The sequence below is a fragment of the Scyliorhinus canicula genome, chromosome 4 (assembly GCF_902713615.1).
Source record: "Scyliorhinus canicula chromosome 4, sScyCan1.1, whole genome shotgun sequence".
NCBI lineage: Eukaryota > Metazoa > Chordata > Chondrichthyes > Carcharhiniformes > Scyliorhinidae > Scyliorhinus > Scyliorhinus canicula.
The window spans coordinates 139,354,471-139,366,058 of record NC_052149.1 but is presented as its reverse complement, the minus strand read 5'-3'; the positions used below and the strand labels follow the sequence as shown (position 1 = coordinate 139,366,058).

At 43.0% G+C, this 11,588-nt stretch overlaps 1 protein-coding gene across 3 annotated transcripts in view; it reads left to right on the top strand.

Annotated features, from left to right (window-relative positions):
• Positions 1 to 535: 535 nt before the first annotated feature.
• Positions 536 to 11,588, top strand: part of LOC119965041 (serine/threonine-protein kinase 32A-like) — a 416,342-nt gene continuing 405,289 nt past the window's right edge. For all 3 annotated transcript variants that reach the window (XM_038795261.1, XM_038795260.1, XM_038795262.1), the window contains exon 1: positions 536 to 1,457. In XM_038795261.1, the coding sequence (XP_038651189.1) occupies positions 1,406 to 1,457 (52 nt within the window). In that variant the 5' untranslated portion in view covers positions 536 to 1,405. The remainder of the gene's footprint in view (positions 1,458 to 11,588) is intronic.

The window sequence follows — 11,588 nt, the reverse complement described above, 5'->3', positions numbered from 1 at the left end:
TTATTCTTTGTGCCAGTAGATGTCACTTTAGAGCGCTGTTTCTTTGGCACCAAATTAAAGGATGGAAAAAAAATCTGAGGAATGGATGGAGGGACAGAGAGAACATCATTAACACGTGCTCTCGAAAGCTTTCAGTTAATTACTCGTTTTCAAAATAAATACTATCAAACCGTTTCTTGAATTTTAATTGAGTAAGTTGTAATGTGGACGTATTTTTCAGCGTTTACACGCACAGTTAAACTAAATTAAAAAGAGTTCCCCTTTTCCACAGAGGTCCATAGGCAACATTTGCAAACATTCACGCCAATTCTTAATGCTCCATTATCAACTTTAACTGACTTCCAGTGAGCAGCCGCACAGTGACCAGTTTCAGTTCTGTTTATTCATTAGCCGCATCCCTGGTTTTTCCCCGTTGCCTCTGATCATGTTTTAGAGTAGCTGTTTATATTTTGACTTTCGATTCCATTTTCTGCTTATTGTTTCTGAGGGGTTTTTTTTTGCAACCCAGTTCCCCGTTTTTAGCCGTGCTGGTGTGAGATGCAAGTTGTCCTCGTAGTTACCCTGGGAGGGGGTGGTGCCGGAGACACGTGTTCAACTCAACCCTCGAACACATAGATGCCAGCATAAGTGAGCGATAGAAGTCAGACGGTCTGTTAGCTCGAGCCATCAGTGTGTGTCCAGAGAGCGAGCGACCACCCGCCCAGACCAGGGACACCTCCAACAACTTGAGAGCCGCCCAGACTCACGCCGCTTGCAGCCTCCGGCTTGATCCTGGCTCCATGGTACTGGCGGGATAGAAACACTGCTTTCATTTCTAAACCCCAATACAGGTGGCTGTGGCATATTGTATCGGTTATAATCAAATCATTCCCTTTGTTGGTGGGAGCTGGATTTTTTTTTAAAGCAAACGAATGTTATGAACACTTCAATATTGAAGACCTGGTTGGCAACAAGACGGTGTAGTGACTGGTGATCCAGTGATGTCTACAATCTCGTCCTCAGACACCGTTTCCTAGACAGCCGGTCGCCCCAACAACCGTTTGAGCGGATTATCCATTCTCTCTCTCTCTCTCCCTCTTCGCACTTCTTGTTGGGCCAGGCGGGAGAGGACAGGGCAGAGAATCTGCATGCATTTGGCTGGGAAAGTTTTTCAGACACAGACGGAAGTGGCTATAGGTGGAAGAGCTGGTGTTCTGAGGATGATCCCTCATCCTTGCCGGTCGCTTTAAGAGCTGATACTCTTCGCTCACAGCCCTCCCGCCTCGTTCCAAGACCCGGGTCTGGACACTGACCAGCACGGAAGGCTCCATGGGCTCCAGGCTGAATGTGTGAAGAGCGCCCAATGCTGCAGCCCAACTTCTGATCACCTACCCCAGATAATGTGATCGATTTTAAAGAGCTGAAGATGGGGGCCAATCACTCCCATAAAACGCCTGTTTTTGACGAGAACGAGGACGGTAAGAGCGCTTGTTTCACTCAGCCCAAACTTTGGGTCATTTCGTTCTTCAGTTTTGACTTAATTTGGACTTTGAAAATGTTCTTCCTTCAGTCGGGGCAATGGTTTTGGTGTGCCTTCACACGATTTAAAACACTGACCTATAATGTCCCTCTGAAGTAAGGGGGCTTGTTTGGGGGGTGACCCCATGCATGGAAATATAAATGCGATAAATTAGAGGTGGAGAGGCAAGACACTGGAAGGTTGATAATAACTTCAGTTGACCCGTTCCTTTTCAGCCTCTCAACCACAAACGAGATAAATTTGGATCATTTCTTTTATTAATAAATGTGCAGTCAACTATCCATATTTCAGGGCCTGTCTTGACATTCTGTCAAAGGTTTAATTGCTGCTTTGTCCCATTTTGAGGTAACCACATTTTGACAATTTCAGAAATAATTATTTCTGTGTATCTTATGAAGGTGCTATCTACTTGCCAATGTCACTGCTCCCCATTTGCCTTCTAATATTCTTGTGGTTGTGAGTGTGGTCAGGCCATTTGACTAAGGAGGGCACCACAGCCAAGTCCGAGCCTGGCCTTAGTGCAGTAGTCACGGGAAGTGCGGGAACCTTGGAAAGAGAGGGCAGGTTACAAGCAACTGTGATTGGTGTGGAAAGTGCAATTGCATTGAACATAAGAAGTGGCCATTCAACCCTTTCAGCATGCTTCACCATTCAATACAACCCTGGCTGATCTTCTATCTCAATTTGTCGGATAAAAAAATATTTCTATTTTAGCAAGGAGAGTCCCAAAGCCAGGAATTTTGGGAGTCAGGAATTGGGGGAGAAGGTAACGAGCAGTAAAAGTTGAGCTGGGGGAGGCTTCTGAGAGGAGGTTTGGGCCAGGAAGGGGTCTGGGAGAGCAGGAGATAGACACTTTGAGAATCAGTCCTCATGAGCTCCTCACATCAGAGGTGTGGAGTATACAGGGAAGGAGGTTTGGAAGAGAAGATCACACCCCTGGACAAGGTGCACAAAATATTTACATAGATAATATGAAGGCTGGGTGCTTATGCTCACCAGAAAAATTGAAAAGGCTGGGGTTCATTTCTCTGGAGTGTTGAGGGGTGATCCCCAGGAGAGATTGTTAAGATTACAAAAAGATTTGATGTAATAGATGAAGAGAAAATGTTGCAACTTGTGGTGGGAAACAAAAATTAGTGTCAGGAAATGTGAGTTATTTACCCAGAGGCTGGTTGGAATACAGAACTTGCTACCACACTGAGTAGTTGAGGCTAGTATATAGATGCATTTAAGGAGAAATTAAATAAACACAAGGGAGAAAGGAATATAACTTTATGTTGATGGAGTTACGATAAAGGGCAACTAGAGATTTGTGTGAAGCAGAAACACTGGCATAAACATATCTTCAATTCAATGCACATTAGAGAAAAATTTTCATGACTTTTCCTGATGCAACTTGTGGCTTGCATAGATAAATGTGAATTACTTCATCATATTATGAATGTTTTTCTCTGATACAACCATCTGTTGTTGTATGAAAGTGAGATATTTAAAGCAAAACTGAGTCTGCTATTACCTCTAGCTCCTGTCTTGCTAAACATTTCACATTTTTGGGCAGCGATACAAAACAATGGCTCTTAAAGTGGAAACAAGTTATATACACAATAGTATATTTGACTGTAATAAAACATTTAAAGGCACTTCACAGGAGTGCTATCAAACACAATTTGACACTTAGTCTCATAATGAGATGTTAGAGGTTGCCAAAAGCTTCATCACAGCTAGGTTTTAAGGAACATCTGAATGGTAGAAATAGGTTTGAAGAGGTTTAGAGAAGAGATTTCAGAGCCAAGGATTTGTGCAGCTGAAGGGACAGCCGGTGTGAAATGATTAAGATCAGGGATGCACGAGAGGCTAAAATTGATGCAGCAAAGATTTTGGAGGAGATTGCAGAGATAGGGAGAGGCGAAACAATGGAACAATTTGAAAATGAGGGTGAGAATTTTAAAGTTGAGACATTGTTGGACCAAGAACCAATGTAATTCGGTGAGCACAGGGATGATGGGCGAACCGGACTTAGTGCGGTTTAGGATTTTCTCAAACAAAGTTTTGATTGTATTCAAGTTTATGGCGGGTAGAAGATTGTTGTTAGGTCAGGAGAGGATTGGGATAGTTTGGCATAGATGCTAGAGGCATAAATGAGGGTTTTGGCAGCAGGTAAGTTGTGAGACAATGTTTCAGATCTACGGAACAGGATGTGGTGTTCAGATGATGAATGCAATCCTTAATCTCTCCTTCGCATCAGCTGGGTTTAGCTCACCAGGCTAAATCGCTGGCTTTTAAAGCAGACCAAGCAGGCCAGCAGCACGGTTCGATTCCCGTACCAGCCTCCCCGGACAGGCGCCGGAATGTAGCGACTAGGGGCTTTTCACAGTAACTTCATTGAAGCCTACTCGTGACAATAAGCGATTTTCATTCATTTCATTTCAGCAATCGATAATGCCGAGAGAAAGGTTAGACAAAGCTCACTTAACAATTTTTGCGCCGTCAGTAAATTCATGGATATTCTTATTTTGCAAGGTTTACCAGCAGTGTCCAGATGTATTGTAGTGGGGGGAAGAAACATTAGTGCTCTACTAAATCTACTCAGAAAAAGGAAGAGTCTTGATTAATCCTAAAATAAATTAAAAGTGAGCACAATTTCTGATCCTCCTGTTTCCTTTTGTATCCTATTATTTTTATTCCCTATTTTCACATTCTAGTTTACCTCTATTTTAATTTTCTTCTTTCAACCGAGTGAAACTTTTATTTTAACAATTCCATTAACTTTATTTTAAATTTAAAAAAATACCCTTTCTTCTCTCTCTCTCTATTTTACAATTGAAAATAACATGATGAATGCAATGCCAAGCTAAACACCGTCATGATTTGAAACACCCTAATGATTTTAGGGGAAACTTCTTTCTGCAGAGACTGGTTAGAATGTGAAATGTGAAGTGAATAATATAGATGTGTTTTAGGGGAAAGTAGAGAATGATACATAGGTCACCTGATCAGCTGAGATGAAGTAGGGTTAGAGGAGGCTTGTGTGGATCATAAACACAGCATGAACCCTTTGGACCAACTGTGATGGAAATTCTAAATTCTGTTCTTGATTTTGAGGCACAGATATCTCAAGATCAATTCGTGCCAACCTCTGATGCAATTGTTTACACCTAAGTAATCTTAGAGGAGTAATCCAGAGACCCAGGGTAATGCTTTTGAGGACATGGGTTCAAATCTCACCAGGACAGGTGGCGGAATTTGAATTAATAAAAAATCTGGAATTAAAAGTCTAATGATGACCAGAAAACCATTGCCGATTGTTTCCAGAATGGTTGGTTCACTAATGTCCTTTCAGGGAAGGAAATCTGCCACCCTTGCCTGATCTGGCCTACATGTGACTCCAGGTCCACAGCAATGTGGTTGACTCTTAAATGTCCTCTGAAATGGCCTAGCAAACCGCACAGTTCTGTCAAACCAATAAAAAATGAAACCAGACAGACCACCTGGCATTGACTTAGACACTGGAAATGACAACTGCAAAGTCAGCGCCGTTGATCCTGCAACGTCCTCCTTCCTAACTTCTGGAACCAAAATTGAGAGACCCATCTTACAGACTTGTCAAGCAACAGCCTGACAAGGCATGCTCAAGGAATCATACCTTACAGATAATGTCCCAGCCACAACCATCACTATCCCTGGGTATGTCTTGTCCGACCCAGCAGAGTTGGCGGCACTGTGATATACAGTTGGAAAAAGTTGCCTTGAGAGTCCTCAACATCGACTCCATTCACATGAAGTCTCATGTCATCAGATCAAACATGGGCAATGGAACCTCTGCTCATTACCATGCACAGCACTCCCTCAGCTGATGAATCAGTACTGCTTCATGTTGAACACCACTTGAAGGTGGCAAGGGCACCACCGAATGTACTCTGGGTGGGTATTTCAATTTCTGTTACCAAGGGTGGTTCAGGAGTACCGATACTGACCGAGTCCTAAAGGACATGGCTGCTAGACTGTGTCTGTGGCAGGTGGTGAAGGAACCAATGACAGAGAAAAATATACTTGCTCTCATCCTCACTAACTTGCCTGCGGCAGCTGCAACTGTACATGACAGTATTGGTTAGAGTGACTACTTCACAGTCCAGTCCTTGTGGAGTCAAAAGTCTCATCTTCACATTGAGGATAGTCTTCATCATGTTATGTGGCACTACCACTGATAGATGGAATAGATTCAGAACACATCTAACAGCTCAAGACTGGACAGCCATGAGGCGCTGTGGGCCATCAGCAGCAGCAGAAATGTACTCCAGCACAATCTGTAACCTAATGGCCTGGCATACTCCTCACTCTACCATTACCACCAAGCCAGGGATCAACCGTGGTTCAATGAAGAGAGCAGGAGGGCACACCAGGAGCAGCTCCAGGCATACCTACAAATGAGGTCTCAATCGAGTGAAGCTACAGCACAGGACTACTTGCACGCCAAACAGCAAAGCAGCAAGTAATAGACAGTTAAAAAAAATTCCCAACTAATGGATCCAATCTAAGCTCTTTAGTGCTTCCACATCCAGTTGTGAATCGTGGTGGACAATTAAACAACTCGAGGAGGATGCTCCACAAATATCCCCAATGATGGAAGAACTGAGCACATCAGTGCAAAAGTTAAGTTTGAAGCATTCGCAACAATCTTCAGCCAGAAATGCAGAGTGGATGATCCATCTCAGCCTCCTCCAGAGATCCAAGCATCACAGATGTCAGTCTTCAGTCAATTCGATTCACTCCATTTGATGTTGAAAAACGGCTGAAGGCACTGGATACTGCAAAAGCTACAGGCTCTGACAATATTCTGACAATAGTACTGAAGACTTGCGCATCAAAACTTGCAGCACTCCTAGCCAAGCTCTTCCTGTATAGCTACAGCGCTGGTATCTACCCGGCAATGCAGAAAATTGCCCAGATATATCCTGTACCACAACAAACAGGAAAAATCCACCATCAGTTGCCACCTCAATAGTGTGGTGGAAGGGGTCATCAACTGCACTATCAATCGGTACTGGCTTCGCAATAAGCTGCTCACTGACGCTCAGTTTGGGTTCCACCAAGGTCACTCAGCTCCTGACCCCATTCCAGCCTTGGTTTAGACAAGGAAAAAGGGCAGGTTTCTCGGTGAGGTGAGAGTGATTGCCCTTGACATCAAGGCCATATTTGACTGAGTGTGGCATCAAGGAGACCTAGCAAAAGTAGAATCAATATGAATCAAGAAGAAAATTCTCTGCCGGCTGGGGTCATGCCTATCACAATGGTTGTGATGATTGTGGGTCAATCATCCTAATCCTGGGGCATCACTGCAGGAATTCCTCTGGATAGTGTTTTAGGTCCAAGCATCTTCTGATGTATCATCAATGTCCTCCCTTTCATTAAAAGCCCAGAAGTGGGGATGTTCTTTGTGCACTATTCAGTGAAAATCCAATTCAATGTTCAGCATCATTCGTGATGCTTCAGGTACTGAAGCAATCCATTCCAAATGCAGCAATACCTGAACAATATCCATCCTTGTGCTAAGTGGCAAGTAACATTTGTGCCACACAAATGGCAGACAATGACCAATCTCCAACAAGGGAGAATCTAACCATTGCTCTTTGACATTCTATGGCATTACCATCGCTGAATCCTCTACATCAAGGGTGTTATCATTGACCAGAAACCGAACTGGTGTAGCCACAGAAAACTGTGGCTACAAGAATAGGTCAGAGGCTAGAAATCTCCAGAAAATAACTCGCCTCCTGACACTCTGAAGCCTGACCTTCACCCACAAGGCACAAGTCATGTGTGTAATGGGATTCTCTCCACTTGCCTGAGTGACTGCAGCTCCAACAACATTTCAAGAAGCTTGACACCATCTAGGACAATGCAGCCTGCTTGATTGGCACCCCTTCCACAAACACTCACTCCCTCCACCACCAATGAACAGTGGCAGCAGTGTGTACCATCTACAAAATACACAGCGGGGATTCACCAAGCGGGCAACACCTTTCAAACCCACAACCAATGCCATCTAGAAGGACAAGGGCAGCAGACACGTGGGAACACCACCACCTGAAGGTTCCCCTCCAAGTCACTCACCATCCTGACTTGGAAATATATTACTGTTCCTTTACTGTTGCAGGGTCAGATTCCTGCAAAGCAGCCCCTAATCGTGCTTTGGGTGTACTTGCACCACATGGACTGCAGTGGTTCTGAAAAGCAGCTCCACCCACCTTCTCAAGGGCAGTTAGGGGTGGGCAATAATGCTGGCCTAGCCTGCATACCATAAATGCATTTAAAAAAAAACTGAAGCCAGTAGAACCCCAAGTCTGTTGGTACCCTCTCCCTCACAGAATCATAGAATCTCTACAGTGCACAATGAGGCCATTTGCCACATCGAGTCTGCACTGACCCTGGTCTTACCCCGTAACCTAACCTGCAACTCCCTGGACACAACTCATTGCAACTCTCCAACCACTGCCACCATGCCGCCCCACATTAATTCTCTTGTAAAATGTTTGACGTAAATCACAAATGATTTTGTGAAAATAATTTATTAAACTACCCGTGCTTTATATGTTGCTTAAAATGCAGCTGTTGTCAGCCTATTAGATCTCTGCATAGAAAGTGACTGGATTAATGAGGTTCAGCCAGCCTTTTGGCTCATTTATCTTTTTAAAAGCAATAACTTGTTTTTCTTCAATTTGTATTTAACAAGTAGTTAATTCAATAATCTCATTAAAACGTCACTCTTTTGTATGGGTTGTCAGCTGAGAGTAGGCTCATCTGTTCTGGTTATTGCATCCTGGCACAAAGCTCAGTGCTCTTCACAGCATGCACAGGAGAAGAATGAGAGAGATAAAGAAATGGAAAATTATCACTCCATTTCCCCCTACCTTTCAATGTATTTGTGCATTTTTTTTCTCCACCTCCAAAGGTGCAAACTTGTGCTGGGCTGCATACGTGTTCATAGCTGGTTGAGCTATTCATAATAGTAGCTGGGGCTGAAGTGACAGCATCAAGGCTGAAGTTGATTTTATCCTCATCAAATGTCTACAAATGTATTATCCCAGCAGGAATCAGAAGTGTGAACGCTGACTCTTTCCTCTTCCCACCCTCATTTTCCCTGGGGCCTTAGAGGCGAGTTAATTCAACACTAGTCTGCCAGCCTGTCACCTCACACTTTAGCCTCTTGAGTGACATTGTCTAAAATGCAATTAGCAGAGTGGAATATTAACTTTGACAAAGAGCCATCCAGACTTGAACCGTTAGCTTCCTTTTCTCTCCACAGATACTGTCAGACATGCTGAGATTGTCCAGTATTTTCTGTTTTTGTTAAGACCAGACCAGTAACTTACGTTACCTGGATCCATGGTCATTAATAAAGCCATAACTAAGACACTAAGCCTTTCTTTGCTGGGAGAGTTGATTGATTTTGTTCAGTGACAGCACTCCTAGCCCATACCTGGTGTCCCAGCTATTCCCTATTTATACGTGAGAGGGGGTGACAGCCCTCAGTGGAGCACTGTAACAAGAAGTCAAAACTTAAAAGAAAACATAGAAAATCAAATTAAAATATCATTCCCGGGGGTGATTATGTACCCCAGCCTTTGCAACACCCACCGATTCGCAAAAGGCTTCAAGCATACCTGTGGACTGGACATGCTTCTCCAGTACTCCCTTATTTATCGATGTTCAAATACTGAGCTAAACCAGCAGACATATCATGATGCTGTAACACAAAACACTCTTCTGAGCTTGGACATTGCACGGGTAGCTCTTCTCTGCTGTGAGAAAAACCTGGAAAGGTGAGTTCAAACAACGAGTGCCTGAGGGCGAAAGACTTTCATGCCCCAGTATATTTTCCCCAGCAATTGTTTTCCTGCTTGAGGTGGGGGAATAGTTTTCTCTAACAGGGAATTTCAACCTTGCATTGCATGTCAGATACCAAAACTTTGTTAGAGGTACAAAACAATCTTTTCAGAGGAGCCAGACATTAAAATGGAGCCTGAAATTTACAAGTAATTTAGTGCATTTGATATCCACCACAATTACCTGGTTAAATTCACAGAATGGATTTTCCGCTAAATAATCCACCCGCATCTTAGTCTCCAAACTCACAAAGAGCAAGGCCATATAAGATCTACTAATCTATTTTGAATTTGCATTCAACAAAAATGTACTCATCGTACAACCCGATGAAGTAGTTTATTTGTTTTCTGGTCTGTTGGTTGAAAGAGGAATGGTGGCTAATACCCTGGGAGACTCCTCCATGAATGGTATTATGGTTTCTTTAAAGTCTATCTGTCATATCAACAAACGGACAGGCTCTTGTGTGAATGCCCCTTCTGAAGGACAGTACCACATGTTCTTCCTTTGTATTTCATCTGCTTAGTTTTTAAGTAGGGCTTGATCACCTGGTCCGCTAATTCATAGATAATAGTGCTAGCAACTGAGCTATGCTGAATCTTAGAAATTGCTTCATCACTGTGTCTGATCCGGCACCCCTCTCTGACAAGAGTAGGGTAAGGGACTCACATCGGAGGAAATTATAACACTTTGCCACTCCATGTCATTACGGTGCTTCTTTCTACTGGTGATTTTTATAGCCTCCTCACTGGGTTCTTTAACCAAGTATTTCATTTGTTCCATTTGCTCCACAGTGTTATAATGAGCTATGGCGAACAAATTTGATCACTGGTCTGTTTTATGAGCTGACTCCACTAGGACAATGGTAAGGGCCTAACAATTAAAATCAACTTTGATGAACTGGAACTAGGATGGGTAAAGTTCAGTCCAGACCCGCCCTGTTATTCAGGAAGGATGTGTGAAAATTTGTGGTGTGCACAGGATTTTGCTGATAACGTTCAAATAGGTGGCTGATGCTCCCTGTCCACATTTGAAAAGAGGACTTGAAGCAGTATTCGGAGGATGCCCCTTCAGGATAGGAAGGGGCATGATTGTGGAGCCAGGGGAAGGAAAAATTAATTACAATAGATCTGCAGCTTTACCGGAATGTTAGAACTATTGATCGACAATCTTTTTTAAAAAAGTGTCATTCAAAAATTAAAATAGAAGATTTAGTTTTAATTTGTTTGCGAGATGTGGATGTCGCTAGCCATGCCAGCATTTATTGTCCATCTCTAATTATCCTTTAGGAAGTGGTGGTGAGCTGCTTTCTTGAACCACTGCAGTCCTTCTGGTGTAGGTACACCCACAGGGCTGATAGGAATGAACTTTCAGCATTTTGACCCAGCAACAGTGAAGGAATGGCAATATATTTCCAAGTCAGGATGGTGTGTGAGACTCGGAGGGGAACCTGCAGGTGGTGATGTTCCCAGGTATCTGCTGCCCTTGTCCTTTGAGGTAATAGAGATTGGGTTTGGAAGTTGGTGTTGAAGGAACCTTGATGAGTTGCTGCAGTGCACACTTCTGCCATGGTTCCATTTCTTGTGTAATAGCCTGACAGCTTGCTCTGTCAATGATGGGCAACTTAGGCTAGTGAGTAGGCTGCAAGATTTAAATCAGGTTTGTTCACTAACTATGGCCCAATGAATAAGATTAAATAAATGTAATACATGTAAAATATTTAGAAAATGCTTTATGATTTATATATTAATAGAATTATCATCAACTTCAAATGGTAAAAACAAAATAAATATTTATACTTTGGACACAGAGGGAGTGCACGTTTCTTGCAGTTGACATGATGTGCAATCAAAATGTACCTCTCTTTACTTACCCTTGCTTTACATAGGTATCACTTCAGGTATATTGGTCGGAAAAGTACCACATAGCTGGAAATTATTTTTTTTTTAAAATAATTTTTATTGAAAGAATTTTTTACATGAAGATATTTACCCCAACTAACTATAGGATATTACAAAATAATCCTTCTTAACAAATATCCCCCCCCTGCCCGAACTCGCACGCGCGTTGTCCCTCCCCCCCTCCCCCCTCCCCCAAAAACAAACAGAGCAACAATCAACATCAAACATGAACTGCGAGCAAATTTGCCCGCATTTCCACCGTACATAACCCACCACAACCGTTGTTG